The 24,932-nt window shown below is 40.0% G+C and overlaps 1 protein-coding gene across 1 annotated transcript in view; it reads left to right on the top strand.

Annotated features, from left to right (window-relative positions):
* Positions 1-24,932, top strand: part of ascc3 (activating signal cointegrator 1 complex subunit 3) — a 252,720-nt gene that overhangs the window by 185,899 nt on the left and 41,889 nt on the right. Inside the window, exons 25-34 of the mRNA XM_050047693.1 lie at positions 820-1,040; positions 2,978-3,063; positions 3,259-3,425; positions 3,949-4,094; positions 9,530-9,650; positions 12,215-12,357; positions 20,585-20,722; positions 21,268-21,388; positions 22,878-23,010; positions 23,227-23,352. Coding sequence (XP_049903650.1) covers positions 820-1,040; positions 2,978-3,063; positions 3,259-3,425; positions 3,949-4,094; positions 9,530-9,650; positions 12,215-12,357; positions 20,585-20,722; positions 21,268-21,388; positions 22,878-23,010; positions 23,227-23,352 — 1,402 coding nt within the window. The remainder of the gene's footprint in view (positions 1-819; positions 1,041-2,977; positions 3,064-3,258; positions 3,426-3,948; positions 4,095-9,529; positions 9,651-12,214; positions 12,358-20,584; positions 20,723-21,267; positions 21,389-22,877; positions 23,011-23,226; positions 23,353-24,932) is intronic.

Here is a 24,932-nt window from a genome sequence, read left to right on the forward strand (position 1 = left end):
ATATTACATCCTAAAAACAGTAGGGGTCTTTGTTTTGTAGAAGAGTTCAGATGAAGCTACATCTGATCTCTGGCTTTCATATTGCTGAAAATGAACAATCAATCAGTCAATCAATTTTATTTATAAAGCCCAATATCACAAATCACAATTTGCCTCACAGGGCTTTACAGCATACGACGTCCCTCTGTCCTTTGGACCCTCACAGCGGATAAGGAAAAAAAAAAACTTTAACAGGGGAAAAAATGGTAGAAACCTCGGGAAGAGCAACTGAGGAGGGATCCCTCTTCCTGGACGGACAGACGTGCAATAGATGACGTACAGAACAGATCAACATAATAAATTAACAGTAATCCATACGACAAAAAATGAGACATAAAGAGAGACAGAGAGACAGAGACAGAGACAGAGAGAGAGATGCAAGACAGACCGTAATGACAGTAGCCTACAACAACATTAATTTAAGTAATAATTTTATAATGATAATTACGGCTATTGTGGTACAATATGTTGAAAGTATATATTAATATATGATAGTATGTATATGTGACATTAATCATATTTGTATAATAACAGTAGAAGTATGACTAATAATAACAGCAGCAATAGGAAGCATCTGGCAGGACCACGGCAGCAGCACAAAATAGTGTGACTCTTGCAGCCACATTTTGATGTGAATAAATGTAACGTTTTACCATTAGGTACTGTCCATATTGTACTGTATTTGATCTTTTTATTGTACCCCACTTTTTGGTACCATAAACAGAGAAGACAAAAAACAGAATCCAGTTTAATCTTCTCCCATTACTCTTTCCCTCTCAGAGCTGCTGGACCTGCAGCCGTTGCCGGTGACAGCTCTCGGTAACCGGGAGTTTGAGAGCCTGTACAAGTTCACTCACTTCAACCCCATCCAGACTCAGATCTTCCACACGCTGTATCACACAGACACTAACGTCCTGCTGGGGGCGCCAACGGGCTCTGGAAAAACCATCGCAGCAGAGATGGCCATGTTTCGGGTCTTCAACAAGTATCCAACCTCTAAGGTTTGACTGGCTCCATCTGTCTTACTATTGAATTCAAGGGAATTTTAGTTCAAGAAAAGTACTGAGTAGTTGCTGTCTTTTCTGTTGATCAACACTGGTACTAAATGCTTTTTTACAGAAGACACTGAGAACCACGGCAAGAGACTTGGGTCTGTTCAGAACAAACAATCTCAGTACACTGTAAATATAAAAAGACTTTCCCATTTAGTCCAACCAATCACAAACTGCATCCTTGTAGATCCATGTGTTGTTCCTATGGGTGCACTGTTGGTGATCTGTTGTGTACTGTTAGTAACTTATGTTGCAGAGGTCATTATCAGCTGATGATTGTTACTGTTGCCCTATCAAAAAAAGGAAAGTAGATCAAGTAATCACACACAGTCAAATATGAGCTAATGTGTGGCTCTAAGATGAGCTTAATTGACTTGTCATCTATTTGTTATTTACACTTCAGTTTCTGATGGAGTGTCACAAAGTCACATAAAATCTACTGTGTAATTGCTGTTTGGAAACACTAATAATTTATGTCATGATGCTAATTCAGCAGTGTTACACCACAAAGAGGACAATCTGTCAGACTCTGTTGTTGGAGGTGTCTAAACATTTAACAGTCAGAAAAGACATTAAAAAATGTAAATAAACTTGTGGTGAGGCTGATGTGGAAAATGATGACAATGTTTATTTGTATCACATTGTCTTTTTGCGGCTTGATCAGTGTAAGCTCAGTTTTTTTGTTGTTGTTGTTGTTGTTGTTGTCGTTGTTTTTTCAATCATTGCACTAGCTTTCCTAGATACATGGCCTGGTGTGCTCATGGGTGTGCATTGTTTGTGGCGTTAAACAGGGGTCTGCTCATCGAAAATATGTCTCCCCGCTCCTGCTAGTGGTCAAAAACGAGGATAGCTTTAAAGGGATAGTATGAGTCTTTTGATGTTGGGCTTAATGAGGTACTAATCCATAGTCAGTGTATTACATAAAGTAGATGTTGGTTTGCTCGTCCCCAGTTTGGAGAAGCAGACATGAATACGACCATGCAAGCTAAGCAATATAGTGCTATGGAGGGGTCAGCAACAAATGTATTTTAGCAACCTAAAAAAAGTCCCCCCTTAAAAAAATGTACACCAAATATTTTCACCACATTACCTTAATGTATACAGCCCTTTCTGATGGGCATGCCATTAATGGCTTCAGTTCCCCATTTATGCTCACGTCGAAGACACCAGACTCAGTTGACAAAAACAGTCATTTTAGTTCGCTGAACACAGGAGCTGCTGCTCCACCGCAGCCTTCATCACATAGTTTGTTTGTGTTATTGTGTGACTTTGGTGAATCCAAATGTACCCTCTTAAACGCCAAAGTCACACAATAATCTACTTACTAACTTCTAACTAATCGAGGCAGTGGTAGACCAGCAGCTCCTGTGTTCAGCAATGTTTAGTTACCATTTTTCTCAATGGAGTCTGGCCTTGAAGAAAAAGATGTAACAGCTTCAGTTCCTGTCAGAAAAGGCTGTTTGACAGTAAAGGTTAAGTGGTGAAAATGGCAAGCTAAACTTATGGTTATGGTACTTCTGCCTGGTTCTCCAAACACGGGGAGTACTGACCAACATCTACTGCATGTAATACACTAACTGTGGATAAGTACCTCATACAACCCTGCTTCAAATGATCCAAACTATCACTTAAACACTGACCCTCTTGTCAGTGATTGGTTGGTTTTTCAGTCAGAAGATTTTCAGTGGCCTTGTGCCCGAGGTTTAGGATAAACACAGTCAGGTGTTTTATCACTGTTGCCTGAGAGCAGCTACCAACTGAAGAGATGTTTACAGATACTCCAACATGGGAAGCTGTGGTGATACAGTCAACATTAACATCCAGCCTGGGGAAACCTAGCAGTGTTTCTTTTCATTGAATGGCTGTTTGTATTTATGTGTGTTCAGGTGGTGTACATCGCCCCCCTGAAAGCACTGGTCAGAGAGAGGATTGAAGACTGGAAGATCAGGATTGAGGAGAAACTGGGGAAGAAGTAAGTGAAAACAGAGACCACCAGGTGGATGACATCACACAGAGGTGGAATGCCTTTATGTACAGTAATACATATTACATAATATATAGTAAAAAATATCATGGAAATCATTTTTGTCACACAGGGCTATGATTGTATGAAGTATTACAATTTTAGACATAACTGAATAATCCCTTTTTTCTTATCTGTGTCTAGGGTGGTGGAATTGACAGGTGATGTGACTCCAGACATGAGAGCTATAGCACAGGCTGACCTCATCGTCACCACACCAGAAAAGTGGGACGGAGTGAGCAGAAGCTGGCAGAACAGAAGCTACGTTCAGAAAGTAGCCATTCTCATCATCGATGAGATTCACCTGCTGGGTAAGAGTCCTCAGCAAAGCTGCAGGTATAAATATTTTGGTTGGACAACGTCAGTCCTGTCTGAGGTATAATATTCTACATTGTACATTGTGCGAGACGTGGGGTTCACCCTGGACAGGTTGCCAGTTAATCAAAGGGTCGACACACAAAGACAGACAGCAGTGCATGCTCACATTTGCATCTAGGGGTTATTTAGAGTCACCAGTCAACCTAACGTGCATATCTTTGGACTGTGAGAAGAAGCCAGAGGATGGGGAGAAAACATGCAGAGAAAATTCAAACTGCACACATAGGGGAACCCAGAACCCTCTTGCTGTGTGGTGACAGTGCTAACCACTGCACCACAGTGCCACTTGAGTTAACGGTGTTTATACAAAATATATCCAAAATGCATAATATATAAAATATTACACGTTATGGTTTCCATATCGGAAAACCCGTACCAGTGTAAAGGCACTCAAGTGTAACTTTTGTTACTTATATAAACATTCTGCTTGGACTGTACCACTGTGTCTTTTTCTAGGTGAGGACAGAGGTCCAGTATTGGAGGTCATTGTGTCCAGAACCAACTTCATCTCCTCTCACACATCTAAGAGCGTCCGAGTGGTCGGTCTGTCCACAGCTCTGGCCAACGCTCGAGACCTCGCTGACTGGCTTGGAATCGGACAGGTCAGATTTCCATCATGGCACCAAAACATACAGCAGTACGAGTCCTCTGCCATAAATATCAGTAAAGCTTAAGACTACTTTGTCATTGTATTGTTGTTACCCTCTGTCTCCTCGCTCTATGGTTAGATGGAGGGATCATGTTCATAACTCCCTTGTTTGAGGAATAGTGAGATCAGCTTTGTGTACCAAGAACACCGCTGCAGTGAAGCCAGCCAGAAACCACAGTCTTTGTCTAAGTCTGTATTTTTATGGTTCATTTGTTGACTGCCTCTTCATATCTGATTGAATGTATATAATAATAGCAATTAAGATAAACAGATACTTTTGGCCTGGAGTTAATGTTGAAGTTTATCTCTGTAATCGTCTGCAGTCTGTGTCTGGATGCCATGCTTAAGTTGTAATCATCAGGAATGACTGCAGTGATGGGGATGGATGAGCCTGCCTGTCAGCCTGAAGCAGAGAGGACTTATTGAAATGATTTGACTGATATGTTTTTATACTGAAGGCCAACACTAATAGTTTACACACCTCCATGAAGGCTCATGTAGCAGCAGTCAGACAGTTTGCCAATGTGAAAAAAATGCTTCGAACCAGATTATTGTTTCAGTCTTTTTTTATTGTTCATTCTAAGCTGCATATGTAAGTAATTGCTATCGTTTTCCAAGAGTGCTCTGTACCCATGATCTGACCAGTATCATGGGACTGCAAGTCTGTCCACTTCATATTAAAAATTGTTTAAATGCCTCCACGCTGGCAATAGTCATGGCCAGAGGCATTATGTTCACGGGTTGCATGCCTGTCCATACGTACGGATGTCTGTCCTGTTCTTGTGAACACGATATCTCAAGAATGCCTCAAGCGAATTTCTTCAAATTTGATACAAATGTCCACTTGGACCCTACATTCAACTGATTAGTTGTTGGTGGCCATAGGTCAAAGGTCAAGGTCACTGTGACCTTGTCTGTCTCATTCTCATGAATGCCACATGTCGAGAATGCCTAGAGGGAATTCCTTCAAATTTGCAACAAAAATGTCCAGTTGGACTCAAGTTAAGTGTTTAGATTTTGGTGTTCAAGGGTCAAAAGTCAAGGTTACTGTGACCTTGCATCCATCTTAATGTAACATCTCAAGAACAGCTTGAGGGAATTCTTCAAATTAAGCACAAATGTTCACTTCGATTTAACGATGGACTGATCAGTTTGTGTTGGTCATAGGTCAAAGGTCAAGGTCAGTGTGAACTTGTCTGTCTCATTCTTGTTAATGTGAGGTCTCAAGAACGCTTTGAGGTATTTTAATTTGGCACAAACATTCACCTGGACTTGAGGATAAACTAATTAGAATTTTGGTCAACATGTTTTCATGTAAAGGTCAAGGTCAGCGTGACCTCACAAAACATGTTTTTGGCCATAACTCAAGAATGCATTTGCTAATTGTGACAAAACTTCACACAAATGTCTAATAGGATAAAATAATGAAGTAATGACATTTTGTATCCATAAGGTCAAAGGTCAACTTCATTGTGACATCTTAATATTCTGAATTAAACACATTTTTTTTTGCTCTGCATTAAACACTTTCCTGGCCATTATTCAGTTTCATATCTCAGGAACAGAAGGGGAAATATTTGGTCAGATATTTAATTAGTGACACTGATTTTTAGTGCCCACCTTGAAACGGTGCTGATTGTATAGATTTGTGCTGTTGGGGGTCAATATGTGTGAAGCATCCATGTTTTCACAGACATGGATGTAAACTGAAAGAGAAACTTACCTGCAGGGTGGAGGAATACAATCGCAGGGTGGTGATTCTAGTTTTCTCTGATGATAAACCCTTTAGGAAAGTTTTTTAGAAACTCAAAGGTTCCTAAATTTGAAAGGACCACTGTTTTCCTGAAAATTAACGATGATAATGATAATTGCTTTTGTTTTTTGTTCCACCCTGATTCTTTCCTGCTTTAAGAGGTATTTCATTACTGGAGAGATGATCTCTTCATAAAACCAGATTGTCTATGTTGTAGAAAGGCACAAATACTTTTGAAATTGGTGCTACATGACCAGAGAAAATAGAGAAAAAGGATTGTGGCATTTCCTTTTGCTCATTAGGTAGAAAATCTACCAGAATGTACATGCACTGAACCAATGAATGCTCCTGCAATGAGGTGACATAGTGCAAACTGTTTGTCACAATGAATTGCCAGCTGGTAACTAATGATCTTGTGTTTCAGTTAACAGCTCAGTAAAAGAATCTTGGTTTATATTTGATTATTGCTTCTTAGTTTCACATTTGATCTCAGTTTTTTCAGCCTCTGTTTTCACTTTGCAGGAAACAGTATGGCGCCCACTTCCTGTTCATTGATTCTCACTGTTACAGCCAAACAGGGCACTAAAATATGTTTCTAAACAACATTTTTGGTAAGAACCTGTTTTGGCAGATAAGATAAGCAAACTCTATTGTTCATTACATTACATGAGATGGAAATTTGCTTTTGGCATTTTAGCAAACAAAGTGTAAAACCAGACAGTAAAGGCCAGTTAAAACATGTTAAATATATGTTAAACAGCAGCAGTGCTCATGAAATCATTATTCCAGCTGTTGCCAGATGGCAATAGCTAGAATGATGAGAAAAACATCCACTGCCGCTTTGCTTGGTGAGTCGTGTTTCGTGTTGGTTTAATTCTCTCGTCATATTTCAAAAGTTACAAATACTTAGGTTTTACCTTCGATGATAGCCAGGAATAAGAATCCTGTCAGTCTCCGAGGGCTGCTGTAGATGAAGCTAAGCGTTATGGAAAATCTTGGTGTAGACAAACAAAAGGTGGTGAAGTGCATACACAGCCATGTAAGCCTGTCTTGTTTTGTGGATGAGCATAAAATAGCCCCAAAACTGTCAGTATGTGGTGATGTTGGATTGTGGGAGCAAAGTAAAGTTAATTTGTCAGCAGGCATTTGGCTGATAGGCTGCAGCTGTGGAGGAGGTTAATTAACATGCTTTTTAATAGACTTACTAATCTAAACATTTATTGGGATTGCTCTAATTACCATGGGCAAGGGAACTTGCAGAGTTTTGTTCTTAATTTAGTCCGCAGTATACACATATATATAGAAATACGTTGTTTGTAGTCTAAGTTCATTTAAGTCTCTGCTATATAAAGAAACTAGAATGACTGCCTTGCAGTTGTATTCCTCCACAAACTAGACAAGTTGCACTTACAGTTTGCATCCATGTCTGTTAATAAATGGATGTTTCACACACATTCTCCCCTCAGCAGCATAGAAGATCTATACAGTCAGCACAGTTTCAAGGTGGACACCTTAAATGAGTGTCACCAATTCAGTACCTGACCAAATGTCTCCGCTTCTGTTCCTGAAATATGACAGGGGACTAACTACACCTGTTCATTTACTGAAGTCTTAAGAAAGGTTATATGGGTATGCTGGTGTTTACCATCATCATGACAAAAACGGGAGAACATTATCACCATTCAGACTGTATTGGGTTAAAGAGACTGGTTGCTATGGACAGAGATGCACTAACCGAGTACGTTGTTGGCTGAAAAATAATTGATTACTGATCATAAAGTCAGAAAACTAACAGAAACCTACAAACTGTTTTTGTAACGTGTTTTCAGAGCGATCCAGGCTTTTGATGCACATTGTGATTTATCAAAACTGATGTTAGACATCTTAATCATCCCAACAGCAGCACGAGACAAAACAGTAGCCTAACTGCGACATCCGGACAGGGACTTTCAAAATAAGTTGATCTCTGCACTCCAGTGTGTCAGTTATGAAGTGTAAAGATCTCCCAGTATTCAGGGGAGTACAGCAGCCTACTAACAGCTCAAAATAATGTGAAATGACCGGACAGCCCGTGCAGCAGTTGCTAGGTGATAAGGTAAACTTTTGTATTTCTGCTGCCTGTATGAAGAAATAGGCATATGGCCAATCATCGCTGTGTTCTGTTCATTTTTACCTGTTTACAGACACAGGATTGGATGTCTAAATGTAAAGAGGAAAAAACAGAGTAGCAGTAGAGGGATCTGGTTTTATTTGGAACTCTAACGTTCTAAATTAGAAGAATATTTTCACAAAAAAACGAGACAATTTGTGTCCTGGGAAATTTTCCAGAACAGTCGCTCAAAAAAGAGAGAAATCCTGGGAAAACTATAACATGTGGCAACCCTAGATATGACAAAAATGTGTATGAATTTTTTTGGCATAATAGCATATGCATTTTTGAGTTATGTCCAAAAACATGTTTTGTGAGGTCAAAGTAACCTTGACCTTGACCACAAAATTCTAATCAGCCCATCCTTGATTCCAAGTGAACGTTTGTGCCAAATTTAAAGAGATTCCCTCATGGTCTTTTTGAGCTGTTCATTTCAAGAAAATGAGACAGACGCAAGGTAACAGTGACCTTGACCTTTGACCATAAAATTCTAATCAATTCATTGTTGAATCCAAGTGGAAGTTTGCATCAAATTTGAAGAGATTCTCTCAAGGTGTTCTTGAGATACCACGTTCACAAAAATGACATAGATGCAAGGTCACAGTGACCTCGACCTTTGACCACCAAAATCTGTTCAGATCATTGGTAAGTCCACATTTGGACTCGAGTGGACAGTTGTGCCACTTAGAAGAAATTCCCTCAAAACATTCTTGAGATGCTGTGTTCACAAGAATGGGACCAACAAAAAAACAACCCGAAAACATAATGCCTCGGGTCACAGCTATCACCAGCGGTGATCCAAAAAAGGTTAAAAGAAATGTTAAGTACACCAAAATTAAGAACGTTAGACATTAATAACTCATTAAGCACATTTACTATAGCAACATATCCTCAACCTGAACTTCTAACATTACAGTGTTTATTTTTTTTCTCTTTAGGGTCATTGCTTCTGATCAGTATGTCATGAAATTCTAGTCGCCTGTAGGGATTCATCATCACAGATACATTTCATAATACTGTAGCTTGACTTTTGCTCTGTTGCCAGAGCTGTAGAGAGACAGTGTTAGAAAGCAGATTGGCTGCCTGCCATCCATATATCTGACTGGCTGGCTGGCGTTCGGACTGAGCTGCTGCCCAGTCCATTAACCAGGCTTTTAAGATGTCTGTAGACATGCAGCAGCCCTCAACACAATACACACCAGACACTGCACAGTACTCTGTGCAACATCCTGTAACGCACTTTGAATTAAATTCTGTTCATAAACCGCACCGTATCGCCTCATCACACAAATCAACGCAGCAGACACATCAAAGGTTAAACACACCACAGCAGAGTCCAGCAGTGGCCTGCTGCTCTGGGCCTCAGTGACAGTGACAGACAGTTTACATTACTGCCAGATGGAGCTTCATGTTGCCAGCTGCTCACATTAAATCTCTTCTCTTTTTTCCCCTCTTCCCTCCTCCTCCCCTCTCCTCTGTGTAACAGGTGGGTTTGTTTAACTTCCGTCCGTCTGTTCGTCCTGTACCGCTGGAAGTTCACATCCATGGTTTCCCAGGACAACACTACTGCCCCCGCATGGCCAGCATGAACAAGCCTACCTTCCAAGGTACAGCTCCATATTCCCATTTATACATATTGACACATGCTTTATGCATATTTTTACATGTGCAAATTTGATTTGTTGGTGGCTGTTGATGCAGCTGGCTGTAGGTTAAGTTACTGTTGCATTATTTGAACTTTTTTAAAAGGGAAATTGAATCGTTATAACATGTAGGATTTTTGATATTTCAGAAACATAAAATCCTATCTTATCTCAGGATAGGAATTTGGCTATTACATAACAGTAATAACTTAAGGATTTCTTATGGTAGGGTGGCGTAGACCCAGTCCTAAATTCATAATAACTGCCAAAACTGTCAGCAGCACTGTTGTTAGGTCTGCACAGTGACAATGAAGATGGAGAACTAATGAACACCGAAATATATTGTGTTCTTGGTANGTGCATCGGGGCGAAACTCCGCCGTGCGCGATACAGAGAGCAGAGGAGAATTGTAAACGGCAGTGCGCCGCTGCTAGTTGCATATAGGGGAAACACTGCTCTTTTTGGTATGAGTTCTTCTGGGTCAACGTGTACGGTTGCTTTGCTTTCAGGACTCTCTCCGGCAGCCATTCTCGCCTCTAAACTTTTCTCTATGATCTCACTCTAGCCGGCTCAAGCACACCTGTGGTGTGCAGCGGTGAAATGGGTCCCTGCTGAAACACTTTCCTGCCGTGCACGTTCCGGACGTTGTTTGGGTTATTCACCGGTATTGCGGTGTATGAAAAATTCATTCATTAAAGATAAACAGATTAGATTTGTGTGGTCATGGTCACAGTGACCTCACAAAATATTTTTTGTCCATAATTTAAGAACTCATACATTAATTATGACAACATTTTGCAAAAATGTCTAATAGGATAAAATGAAGTTTTAGTTCTGCAAAAACACTTTTCTGACCAATACTCAATGTCATAACTCAAACGCTGACATTCAGTCAGATATAGAATAAGTGACTCTAATCTTGGATGCCATCTTGAAACTGTGCTGAATATATTGATGGTCTTTGGAAGATGTGTGTGAAGCATCTATGTTTTCAAATCTGTAGCTTCTTTGCAGCAACATCCATATTTGAAGCATTGTCTTCTGCCATGGCTACGTGTCAGTCTGGACAGACATGGATGAAAACTATAACTGCAACTTGACTGGTTCATAGAGGCATACAACCGTGAGGCTGTAGTTCTAGTTTGGTTATGACTTATTCATCACAAAGCAAAGCACAAGTCTAACTTCTGTTTTCTTTTTTTCTTATTTTGGTCTCACTGAAATATGATTGAACGGCTACCATAACATTTATTTTAGAATTTGATCAGTGTCCTCCATTAACACAATTAGTGCCTCCAACTCCTTGTAGCTAAAATGAAACACCTGTCTTTTTTTTGTCCATGAGAGCAAGCTAGCTGACCAGCAACAAGTGAAGGCTGTTGATATGGATGGTAGCCTAACGGTACATTCTAATCAAAGATGCAGGCAGTCTGAGTACACTCTAAACACAGATACAGGTATGACAGGACGAGTGCCAACTGAAGAATCAAATTTATTGTTAAAATTAGGATTTCTTAAAATAAGGTGCGATAGAGTAGGACACGACCATGAGTCTAGGAAGTGCTTCTGTGATAGAAAGATAGAATTTTCTAACTTAGAAACTTAAAATAGAACAAGGTAGGTTATTTTTTTATAATGAGGCCCCAGGAATCCAAATTTATTTATTGTTAAACCCCACTTTCCACATGTTCAGGTTTTCTTAATTTGAGTCAATACTGCATTGGATTCAAACACAAGCACTTTTAAGCTTTTGTTGACTAAATCAAGGAATAAATGGGTTTGGAGGTAAGTACCACAGAGGGAAGTAGGGAAGTCAGAAAGTTTTGGGAGTCAGACTGACAGATTGTCGGTGCGAGTCTTTTCACAGGATTTGTTGACAAAAAGAAAAACATATATCCAATAACACCAGCCTTATCCTTTAAAGCTATAGTTAGTAACTTTTCTTTAAAAAAAAAAAACTTCTGTCACATTGGTTGAAACTGTCACTGTATCCACATAGAAGAACATGAGACAGATAGTCTTGGGAAAAATAATGTTCCTCTGCCTCCTCATAATGCTTCTGATGGTAACTGCAAGAATCCATCGACGGTTAACAAAAACAACCAATCAATCAGGGCTGAGGAGTCAATCACTGCTCGTGAACTGCAATCCAACTGTCAAACTAGGAAGTGCTGATCAAATATGAATCAAGACTCTGTCAGTGCATTGACAATTTCTCATCTCAGATGTTGTCAGAAACATATTTTAATGTACTGTTCAGCTGTAAGATGAGAAAGTTTGTGAATCGACTGCAATGTTTGAAACAGTTGAACCAAAACAAAGCACTGTCCGCCAGCCAGAGCAACCGAGGAACATGATTTTGTGGAGTAGTGACAGTTTCAGCAAATATGACGAAGTTATCAGCATAAAAGTTGCTAACTGTAGCTTTAAATGTCCCACAAGAAGAGGCAATTTATAACACTTAGAACCCAAAATAATCCCAAAACCGTTACTGGAGCAGTAACAAGTAATCAACCTTTTCTCTACAGCGATACGCAGCCACTCCCCAGCCAAGCCAGTGCTAATTTTTGTCTCATCACGACGGCAAACGCGACTGACTGCCCTGGACCTTATCGCCTACCTGGCCACAGAGGACAACCCCAAACAGTGGCTGCATCAGGACGAGAGAGAGGTACGCTAACACTGTGTGTACACAGGAGGCAGAGTGCGAGCAGGATGTTAGCAGAGCAGCAGATTCGGTCGTCTGTCTGACACTATACAGGATGCGTTCAGGCGCAGTATTGAAAATAAGTCACCCAGAGCAGTGCATCACTGTAGTTCCTCCAAAAAAACAAAGACAGTAGATTTAAAGTGTGATAAACCAATAAGCATCAAGTGGGTCAGTACTGAGAGCTAGACTTTGCCCTTTTACATGTAGTTAATGTACTGTAGTCAGGTATTAAGCTCTGTGCTAAACAACATCAGACTCAGGCACTCCGCTTTAGCCATGAGTGTAGAGAACTGATACATTTAGTGCAGATATTAGCAGATGCCTGTCGTCGTTATGCACTTCCTTCACTTCTAATGTGTATCTCGATGGATGCCCTTTTCTTTTGCTTTCCCTCCCCCTCCGGCTGAATTGTGCTGATGCTCCAGTTCTCTGTGTAAGTGCCGGTTTAAGTGTAATTACAGATGGAATTCAACCCAACTTGTGCCGGAAAAGCCTGTGTCATCCTCCATTATATTGTCTTTGCATACCTTAGGATCAGTTCAAGATGGGAGCAAATGACTCCTCTGGGTTAGCATTTGAAAAGTATGCTAATATTATCACAACACTCAGATATCCAGGCCTGTAATTACCTCGACGTGCATGTCTAACAGTGTTACAGAGAGGGGGGGGGACTATTAACTGGTTTTACTGTCACTTGGTTTTTGTAAAGTTGTGCATTTATTGAAACTTGAGCAGGATTTGTAGTCTCGTCTTTATCAGACACAGCCATCAGTGAACGAGCACCATTTCAACCACCTAGTCTTTTATTGTATCGTATAGTCTACATTTAGTATTTATTGTTGTCTACCATTGCTGTGTTATTTTATATTTGCCCAGTTAGCAAGAGTGCCTCACCTCCGATCCACACATACTCAGTCAAAAGACTGGAGGAGTGACAGAATGCCAGTCATTGTAGAATGACCTTTAATACCTGTAGTTGGGTTCATTTGGTCGCACAAGAGGGAAGAGGACCAACTGACAGGTAACTCCTGGATTGGACAGTTTAAGCGTTTGTCATCCTGCATCATCAGGACCCACGTGGGGAAATTAAATTCTGGTGTCACTTTTTTGGTGTTACAAAGAGCTCACAGAGAAATAGCTGATTGTAAGCAGTAGTAGGATATTATTAGACTAAAAATCAATGGCATGTTATGATTAACATAGAGACAGGATGAAAAGAAGACGTCTTGTACAGTAATGATTCAGGGCTAAATACTGTGAGATCACTGTCACACACTTTTTAATGGACTTAATGAACAGACAAAGTACACAGAGTCAGATACAATGATGTCAATTTTAACAGAAATACCCTCACTGATGTGCATACACTGTATGTGCTACCATGGTTACATGTAAGCATTGGCATAAATAGGTTATTGGATATTAGCAGCCTTTATCAGGATCAATTATAAGATTGCAGATAGATTTCACGATCAGCAACTGGATTATTATTGTAAGCTGTTGCTAAAATCACATCTCTGCTATCATAAAATTTTCTTTCACACCACAAAGAAACCACACCAGAGTCCATACTGAAGCGGGCTGAGACCCACCATTTCAAGCGGTCTTGGTGTGGTTGTTTGGTCCACACCAGGGTTCGATTGACAGCTTTCACACCAGCCCAAACAAATTGTACTAACCTCGCAATCGGACCTGACTTCATTTTAACTGAACTAAAGAGGTTAGTTGTGAAAGCACCCTCAGACTCAAAAGGCGCCCAGCAGTGTGACGCCAGAGAGTTAAGCAAGTTTCATTTTATACAGTACACTTTTCATGTCCTCTGATGTGATGGAAACAAATAATGCACATTTTGATTTACATAGGAATGAGTATGCAAAAAAGTATTTACCTGCACCAAATGGCACACTTAGACATACTTATATGTTATGGGACTGTCATGTTAGTCTGGCCATCTTGTATGTCATTGTTATATTAAACAGGTATTCCAAGATAAATATACTGCAGAGCACAGAGTTGTATGCAAACTAAAATCTAATGGTGAATGAACTACTTTGTTGGTGTGTGACCCGGACAGTAACTAATCCATTGGACTCTACGGACTGGACTCCTGACAGGCCAGTGACAGCCTGCCACTTTCTAGTATATATACATGTCTAAAAGTGTGTTGGTTGGTTAATCTGTCTCTGCGTCAAACATTTTGGTCAGTGGCGGGACAATCTGATTAGATATTGTTTCCATTTTTTATTATGGTGGTGACCTGGTGACCGTTCCTCTAACTTCACCATGTAGACAGGTTTGTCACTGGTACTAAAGAAATATCAAACCTAACGATCACTTTGACATGAACATTTTCAGAGATTTTCATGCTCACGAAAGGATGAACCCATTCTATTTTGTACAATCCAAGGAATGTTGTGCCATCTATGAGCCAAAATGTCAATTTGGCACGCAGAATTATAGACTTTCTTTGTGAGAATTTTCAAATTGCACATAAAACAAAAAAAACCTGACTGGAAACACCAAAAATGAAAAAAATAAAAAAGTCTCAGAAATTGCAGTCATTACACTTTGAGGAGGCGGAAAAGTGTATTAATGAAAGGTAAATGTGACCAAGTGCAATGGATACAAATTTGGCGAATAAATCATGATGTGGAGTCAGGGTGTACCATCATTGCACAGGGTTCTACAAGCTCTCTACATCATCACTATTGGCTTTTAACATCTTCATGTTCGCACAAAGGGCTGTTAACCAAATCTCTTCCGAGAACAGAACTGGAATATTAGTTGTTCAAAACTCCCTATTTCTATTGTCCAGTCTGCTTTCCATTATTAATCATACATGCATTGTTTCTCCATTTGAGGTTTGACTGGTGCTCTTTTTCTGCAGTGGTATGATGGTCCCTTAGTGGAGATTAGCTTCACCTCCTGCGTATCTTGATGACCCAGCTGCCAGTATTTGCATAACAGCAGTGGATGGAAAAGCACATAAATCTAAATTTTCTTTTGCCCATTTTCTGATGATTCGGTCAAGAATTTGCACTGTGTTTGGACGAAAAATCAAGTCCTGGCACTAAGCACGCGCTGCACGCTCCAGCTGTGTTGGCAGCCTACGCCCTGTATATTCAGATGGATTTTGATTATTTATATAAGTCATCAAATCACTGTGAAAGTGATCAGAACTTTATTGTTTGCCGCTGTCATCATCCTTGAAGTTGCGGTGAAGACTCTGACATCCACTTGTGTCACAACGATTTTTAAAACTACAGTGGCATGCAAAAGTTTGGGCACCCCTGGTCACAATTGTATTTTACTGTGAATAGTTAAGTAAGTAGAAGATGAACTGGTCTCCAAAAGGCATGAAGTTAAAGATGAAACATGCTTTTCAACATTTTATGCAAGATTAGCATATTGTTTTTGTTTTGTACAATTTTAGAGTGAAAAAAAGAAAAGCAGCACCATGCAAATGTTGGGGCACCCCAAGACATTTGAGCTTTTAAACAACGTTTACCTTAATTAGCTTGTTATGGCTATGGTTTGTTCACAATCTTTGCTAGGAAAGGCCAAGTGATGCAACTTTCAAAGCTTTATAAGGCTTCTGAAACCTTGTCCCAACAGTCAGCAGCCATGGGCTCACCTAACAGCTGCTTAGCACTCTGAAAACTAAAGTAACTGATGCCCACAAAGCAGGAGAAGGCTATACGAAGATAGCAAAGTGTTTTCAGGTAGCTGTTTCCTCAGTTTATCATGTAATTAAGAAATGGAAGTTACAGGAACTGTGGAGGTCAAGTTGAGGTCCGGGAGACCAAGAACATTTTCAGAGAGAGCTGCTTGTAAGATTGTTATCAAGACAAATCAAAACCCCTGTTTGACTGCAAAAGACCTGCAGGAAGATTTAGCAGATTCTGGATTGGTGATGCACTGTTCTACTGTGCAGTGACACCTGTACAAATATGACCTAAATGGAAAAGTCATTAGAAGAAAACCTTTCCTACGTCCTCACCACAAAATTCAGTGTCAGAAGTTTGCAGAGGAACATCTAAACAAGCCTGATGCCTTCTGGAAACAAGTCATGTGGACTGATGAAGTTAAAATAGAAGTTTTTGGACGCAATGAGCAAAGGTGTGTATGGAGATAAAAAGGGTGCAGAATTTTTAATGAAAAGAACACTTGTCCATCTGTTAAACAAGGGGGTGGATTGATCATGTTTTGGGCTTGTGTTGCAGCCAGTGGTACAGGAAACATTTCACAGGTAGAGGGAAGAATGAATTCAGTAAAATTCGAGCAAATTCTGGAAGCAAAGATCACAGCATCTGTAAGAAAGCTTAAGATGAAGAGAGGATGACTTCTACAGCAGGAAAATGATCCTAAGAACATCTCGAAATCCACAATGGACTCCCTCAAGAGGCGCAAGCTGAAGGTTTTGCCATGGCCCTCACAGTCCCCCGACCTAACCATCATTAAAAATCTGTGGATAGACCTCAGTAGAGCAGTGCATGCAAGACGGCTCAAGAATCTCACAAAGCTAGAACCCTTTCCAGGAAGAATGGGTAAAAATCCCCAAACAAGAATAAGAAGACTCTTAGCTGGATACAAAAAGTGTTAAGAAGCTGTGATACTTGCCAAAGGGGGGTGCTACTAAGCACTGACCATGCAGGAAGCCCAGACTTTTGCTTCAGGTCCTTTTCCTTTGTTATTTTGAAATTGGAAGGAAATGAAATTAAAAAGTACTGTAGCTTAAAATATTGAGGGCATGTGTCATCTCTAACTTCATACCCTTTTTACTTCATACCTTACTTAACTATTCACAGTAAAAAAAAATTTGACCACTGGTGCCCAAACATTGGCATGCAACTGCATATATTTATAGTTATTGTGATAGTTATCATTCTTGGTGTGGACACATAGAACTTGTAATTTATATTAACTGTGGTTCAAGCAGTCTAAATTCAGTTAAAGTTAGTTTAAAGGGATAGTGCACCCAAAAATGAAAATTCAGCCATTATCTACTCACCCATATGCCGATGGAGGCTCAGGTGAAGTTTTTGAGTCCTTACAACACTTGCGGAGATTTCAGGGGAGAGTGGGTAGCAACACAGCTCCACCTATTGGAGGCCTACAGCGCCCCAGATTCAAACGTCCAAGAACACATAATTGAATCCACAAAATATCTCCATACTGCTCGTCCGTAGTGATCCAAGTGTCCTGAAGCCCCGACATAAAAAGTTGTTAAGAAAAAAGTCATTTGAACTCTGTTTTTAGCCTCATTGTAGCCTGTAGCTCTGACTGCCTCTCTGTGCACTGCGTTCACATGTGCTTTTTGTGGTTTCAATTATGTGTTTTGTACGGTTGAATCTGGGGCGCCGTAAGCCTCCATTAGGTGGAGCTGTGTTGCTAACGTTAACCCTCTCCCCTTGGATCTCCGCAAGTGTTGTGAGGACTCTAAAACTTTACCTGAGCCTCCATTGGCATATGGGTGAGTAGATAATGGGTGAATTTTAATCTTTGGGTGTACTATCCCTTTAAGTTAAGTGGATGACCAAGAAGATGTGCTACATGGAGATCTGGAATGTTTAATCAGTATTTTTGAGACATTGGAATAATGTAATTTCCATAAATAAACAAAACGGCTAAGCATTACAAAGCATTCAGTTGTGTGCCACTGGGTTATAAATCTTATGTATTACTGTGTGATACAAAGGGTCATTGTTTTATAGCTCCATATAGGTGGAGGGAGTGATCGTCCAGAGGAAATTATTCCTAATCTTTGCTATAATTTGGCAGAAACAGCAAAAAGCTTCTGGAAAAATCACTTCCTGACAATCATTTCAATCATCACCTTCTCTGTTTACCATAAGTATACATGGAGTAGCATTATTCATTCAACTATGGTATATTCAAGTTTTAGAATGATACATAAGAAACCGTTACGTCCTGAATTTGCTTTCCTGAACCCTGTAGATATACTGTCTCAGTGCAAATATGTGCTGTCTTATAACACAGGCCCAGTTTCTATATGTGTGTGCACAGCGTCCCCGGCCTCTGTGTGTGTTCCGCTGACATATGCTGCCGCCTGCTGCTTCTCTGCGCTGGCCCGTGTAGCAGCTCAGCTCCCCGCTGTTTGACTGACAGGCTACTGGCGATAGCTGCTTAACTCTCACCGGGGGTCACCCACTGCCCCAAATCCCCTCTCCGACCTGACAGCTCTTTCTTCCTCTGCTGCCTCCCCAAACCCCCGGCTCTCTTCTCTCAGGGCTGCATTTTCACTATCCTCTTCCATTCTCTTACTTATTACCTCGTATTGTATTTTTCAGTGGATTAGTTGGAATGTTTGAAAGATGTAGATGTGTCTTATGTTTAAATAATTGATTCTAATGAGACATGTCCAATTTTTGAAGGGAGGGTATTTTTTTTTTTGTTTAATGTGGATTCTCTTCTGAACGTCTGTTAGAAAAAACAATCAACAAAAAAATGAAGATTAAAAACACAGATTTTCTGTGATTTTGTGTGTATGATAGAGTAATCCAGTATTAACTGCATTTTCTTCATTTTACTGGTACGTAGGCTATCTCACTGAAAATTTGTCTTTAATGTTTTTTTCATTCTTTATCTTTAAATTATATTTATTTATTTATTTATGTATATTTTTATATAAAGAACACAAATAACGAGGACAGAAGCCAACTGTTGTGTTCGTCTCTGTTTACTCCTGCAGTTCTGCTCTGCTGGCTCTGGCTCTGTTTACTCTGGCAAAGCACAGGTTATACTTTGTTTTTTTCCTTTCAACCCAGAAACTGTTTGTGTTGGCTGGAAGACATTAGATCTGCACAATACAAGACAAGATGCCTCAATCCTACTGGAAGCAGAGGAGAGCTATGCAAATGAGCCACATGTCTGCATCTGAATGACTGTGACTGTGGGGGGGGGGGGGGGGGGGGGGTTGTTCCTGGCTTTTCGTGATTCTTTATATTCTACATCTACTGTATGTCTACAGTTCCCAGTTGTTCAAAAGTAATCTGATTGAATTTCAGCTACGGGATCAAATCCCGATAATGGGTTGTTTAAAATAATAAAAGTACTCTGAAATCAGATTACATCATGTAATCCAGATTTGGGTCCCGTTTATATGACAATGATTTCAACTGAAAACAGTAAACTTTAGTTGCGATTTGGCTGATGGTTTACACGGCAGGGGTATTTTGGGTGCCTGAAAATGCAACGTTTTGAGAACGGGTTACAGAGTGCAATTTTTTGGAAACGGCACCATCTCCGTTTTCATTTAAACTTGCAATATGCAGTTCCTCTGAAAATAGAGACTTTTCGCATATGCGCATTACGCTTCCAATCACTAGACACGCGCGAGAAAGTCGACTATACCAACAACAATGGCGGACTCCTGAGCTCTGCTTGTGCTGCTCACCCTATTGAATTTATCAACGCTTCCCCATCATAGTGTAGATTTAAGCGTTCCAAACATTACAATTAACTTTCATTAACTGAAAACACACTGATATTGCAAAAACTACGGCTATGCTCATATGCCACGCCTGTATATCTGCAGTTACACCATATTAAATTAAAACAAGCTTGCAACCGCTGTCTTTTGTGAAGATGAATTAGTACAAGTTAACTTTAGCTCGTCCACGCTGTAGACAGTCAGGGTGCCATTATCTAACCAACACTGCTGATGTTGTAGTGACTTGTCAATGGATGGCACCCACCTGTCACTCAAGGTGACCAGACCCTTAATTGTACATAACTTTAAGACTTAATAACATTTTAACAGGTGAGTTATGTAAAGATTTACCACTGTTCAGTTGTCATGAACAGGGATATTGGCTATAGAGACCAAAACTGGTTTTTTTGTACCAGGCTGTAAACATGTTTATTGCTGCTGTAAGGTTGGTCATTTTAACATGGGGGTCTGTGGGATTTGACTTGCTCTTGCAGCCAGCCTCAAGTGGCCATTTAAGGAACTGCAGTTTTTGGCACTTTAGCGTTGGCTGAACTTTTCAGCCCTGGAGGTTGCTGTGTGGGCCAGTCTTGATGGATTTTATACATATTTATAGTGTCATGGTTTGTCAGGTCAGCCCTCAGCTGTGTCATTGTATATGACACCTTTTGGTCAGTGTGTAAATGGATTTGCATCTGTCCTCAGTCTATCATTGTCTGTGCTCTGGCTTGTCTACAGATAGAGGATATCATTGCCACAGTGAGGGATTCCAACCTGAAGCTGACGCTGGCCTTTGGGATCGGCATGCATCACGCAGGCTTGCATGAGAGAGACAGAAAGACTGTGGAGGAGCTGTTTGTCAACTGTAAGATCCAGGTATGACTCCACACTGTACACCACACCTATACTGACTACTGGACTTACCTCTTGACAACGATGATAACGTTGTTACAAATGTTGTGCTTCTTGATTGATGATATTATATTAGAAATAATCAGTGCTGTACTGGTTGTCATCTTAAAGCTCATTTTAAACACACTGTCCTTGGTCTAAAAAAAAAAAAAAAAAAAAACGTGAAATCTGTTGTATCTGCTTAAAATATTTGCATTTCCCTCAAGGGGGGGAAGATGATGCCTTATACAGACAGTAACATTCACACTATGCTGTACTATAATGTATGTATGATTGATTAATGATCAATCATACTATTATGGATGTGATAGATACACTGCGTCTACATTACCAAATTACCCATATTACCATGTTTTCCTCTACACTGACATTACTCCTACTAGAATATTTTTTCAGCATATTTTCAGTCAGTACAAATTTCATTTCTTGTATTTTTTTTCTTTACTTAATTTGTGTAAGGTTTCCTCCTAAGTTGTATCATTCCAATGCGTTCTCGTGTCTTAACTCAGGTTCTGATTGCCACAAGTACTCTGGCCTGGGGGGTGAACTTCCCTGCTCACCTGGTGGTTGTTAAGGGAACTGAATACTATGATGGCAAATCCAGACGCTACGTGGACTACCCCATCACAGGTACACAGTCTTCCTTATGGCTGCCTCACAAGACATAATGGGCAATATCATGAACATAATCATGAAAATTCTCCATGCGCTTAGGGCTCATTAATACTCCCGTTATGTACGAAAATAGATATGTCCGTTTTAAATGTTATAAACGTCACTGCCCTCATACTTCCATGCTTCCTTTATGATGACACAGATACATCCACATATCACAGGTTGTGATATTGTACCTATAAACAGGATGGAGAATTATTTTGTCTGTATACATGAACTTTCAGGAAACATGTACAAATACAGATGAAATGAAAGCAGAGTACAAACGGAAGGCTCCGTCCATCTCCAACTCTAATGTTGAGCATTAATGAGCCCTTACTCTACCCATACCTCAGATCTAATACTGTACATACATATCTACATGCAAACCAACCTAGATTGTTTATAGTGATAGGATCCATAATGTTCACCTATTTTGGCACTGTATGTAGTTAATTATTTACTGTAACCTTAATGTTTTATTAGATTTTTTTTTATATTTGCACTGTTTGTATTTGCACTCTTCCCACATTGTATTACAGCTGCTGCACAGCAGTTTTTCTTGGGATAATAAAGTTTTGGCTTATCCTATATTATCTGTTATTATATTATCTATTGTCTTCTGTCCATTAGGAATTTTCAAAAGTGGAAATAGACATGTTTTGTTTTTTTGTGACCTCAGCATTACCTTTACGTTACTTTACATAATTTTAATAAACACATTTACCTAAACTTATGAAATAGAAATTTTGAAACTTCTGACCTTGACTACACTGACTTGTATTTGTGCAAAGTGTCACCTGAGAGGTGTTTTCATATTCTTCTACTGAAGGGGGCGATCTCTGTGCACTTTCATAAAATCTGAGATTCAAACAAACACCAGGCAAGCTAGATTAGGTACATCACTAAATATAAAGGCCAATCACTGTCTTATATGGGAAACACTTATGGACGAGGGAACAGACTTCAACACAACACCAGCAAAGAAACTTGAAACTTCCACTGCAAAGCAGACTGTCAGTACAGAGAGCAGAGTTAGCATTAGCATAGTGAATCTTTTGACAACAAAACATAGTAGAGTTTGCAGTTTTTGGATGTTAACCTGATCCTGGAGCTTCATTTCAGTATCTACTAGAAACTACACCATAATAGATATTGTTATATGTTTCAGAACTGCAAACACTGTGTCAGCCACTGCTAGCTACAAGCTAAGAAGCTAACAAACAGCATAAACAAATAAAAGATGCTAACTACACTTACTATTCTGATTTGTCTGTTAGTTGCCGATTTTAGTGCACAACACACATGTCACCTGGGTCTGTAAAGGGACTGTAAGCCTTGGGAAGTATGAATCAAGTCTTGGAATAAAAAGCAAAATGACAGCAAAGAATCACTTTTATTGCAGCTTGTTTAAAGAATAGTGTAACAAACACAGTCTTTGATAACGTATGTGCTGTGTGTGTAGATGTTCTGCAGATGATGGGGCGAGCAGGTCGGCCTCAGTTTGATGACCAGGGCAAAGCAGTTATCCTCGTCCACGACATCAAGAAGGATTTCTACAAGAAGTTCCTCTACGAGCCTTTCCCTGTTGAGTCCAGGTAACAGTCTGTTGTCTTGATTATTAAGACTTCTGTCTAAGATTTTCTCATGCCTTGTTATGTCAAAGACCAGGAGCTGTTTGTCCAAAAAATATTGAGGTTCAAAATTCAGCTCTACTGGTTTATAATAATGAGCCCCCTTATATCAAATGCCCTTGAAACAAGATTGTTAATCAAAATAAGTGATCAGTTTTTGATTGTGTGTTCTATCCGCAGCCTCCTCAGTGTGCTGTCAGACCATCTGAATGCCGAGATTGCTGCAGGAACCATCTCATCCAAACAGGATGCAATGGACTACATCACTTGGACATACTTCTTCAGGCGGCTGGTGATGAACCCCAGGTTAGAACAACCTGCTCACACCACATATCATCACAAAGTGCAGCAGATCATGCAGTTCAAGACTAAAGCAAACACACATGCATACATTCTTGGCCTACTCTCTCAACCTGGTTAGAGCAGTGCCATGTTCTTCGGTCAAACATCTGCTATGTAGACAGAGACCATTCCAGAACATTCCAGCCTGTTGGTATTTGCACGGCTGTCATCCCACATTTACCATTCACCATTCCACCCTGACTGAGGCCTCACAGCAGGATCGTACCAACGCAGGTCTGTGAAACCTGAAACTCAGCGTTTTGGATTCAAGCTGAGTTTTTTGGTCAATATTCAGTGTCTGATAGTTTTCATGCAAAACAGTGACAAGTTTTTGGTGTTCCTCTGGGATTGGTGGAAAGCCTCAGACACCATTAATGGCCATTTTTTGGGTGGTATGGACCATGTAAATATAACACTCTGGTTTTATATCGGAACCAGGACCTTTAATATCATTTCCGTTCTGTATCTCTCCAAACTTTACTGTCTCTCGCCATAAGTTGAAATAACAAACAGCTTCAAAAATAGTTAGAAACTCACTAGCTCTGCACAGCCAGACCATGCTGTACCAGTGTCGAAAAAAGGTCTGACTTAACTCGTTATAATTCTGCACTGAGGGAGAAAAACTGCTCTGGTTTGTTTGGATTTCTTTTCACCAATCACAGTCATCACGGGCAGCGAAAAGCCCAGGATGTAGCAATGGTATTGTAATGTTTGCAATGGTGGAGAGTGCCAGCATTAAAATGGCTAAATCCCTGCAAAAGAAAGCTCTGGGGTTGTTGTTGTTGTTTCACACACATTGCTGAAACCAGGTGTGGAGATAGGTCCTGCTATACGAGACAAGAATTTTGAAAATTGATTCATGCAGGAAGTGTGTCATTCTCATAGACAGGCTGCCAATGACAGGTTTATACCCACAGTGTACATCCTGAGAGCCAGACTAGAAATCCACCAACACTGACATCCAGGATAGAAAAACTACTGCAAGTACCACTATAGAGTGCTGCAGGAATGAGTCCTGAAACATAGAAATGCGTTAGCAGTTTTGCACTTCCGGTTCACTCGTCTGCAACATAGAATACATCAGTACATACCCCACTTGCTAATTTTGAAGCTTTAAAATGTTTTAAAAAGGCAGTAGCTAACAAGTGACTAAACGAGACGGCCTTGTTGTGGTAGCGTCATTGGCGTCATGTGACTGTAGTGTAGTTTGTTTATAGCCTAATGTTAGTTTTTTCCTTCTTCTGATTACATCAAAAATCATAAAAGTGGTGCTCATTTGAAGAGATTATCTCACTTAATAAAACTTTTAAGTATAAACTTTTGTTTTGCACAAGGCTTATTTTCTGCAGTTACCTAAAATCCAACTGAAAAATCCCCAAGGCATTTTGTTGACAGAGTCATGTCAACACTAATTTCCAGGTTGTCTACAAAAACCGCCATTCTCGCGGCACTATATTACAAAGGTTATTAGAGGTTGCCTAATTTCTAGCAATGATAGGACAGTTGGTAAATTGTTAGCATTTGATGCTTATGATCATTACTTA

The sequence above is a fragment of the Epinephelus moara genome, chromosome 6 (genome assembly GCF_006386435.1).
Source record: "Epinephelus moara isolate mb chromosome 6, YSFRI_EMoa_1.0, whole genome shotgun sequence".
NCBI classification, from domain to species: Eukaryota; Metazoa; Chordata; class Actinopteri; order Perciformes; family Serranidae; genus Epinephelus; species Epinephelus moara.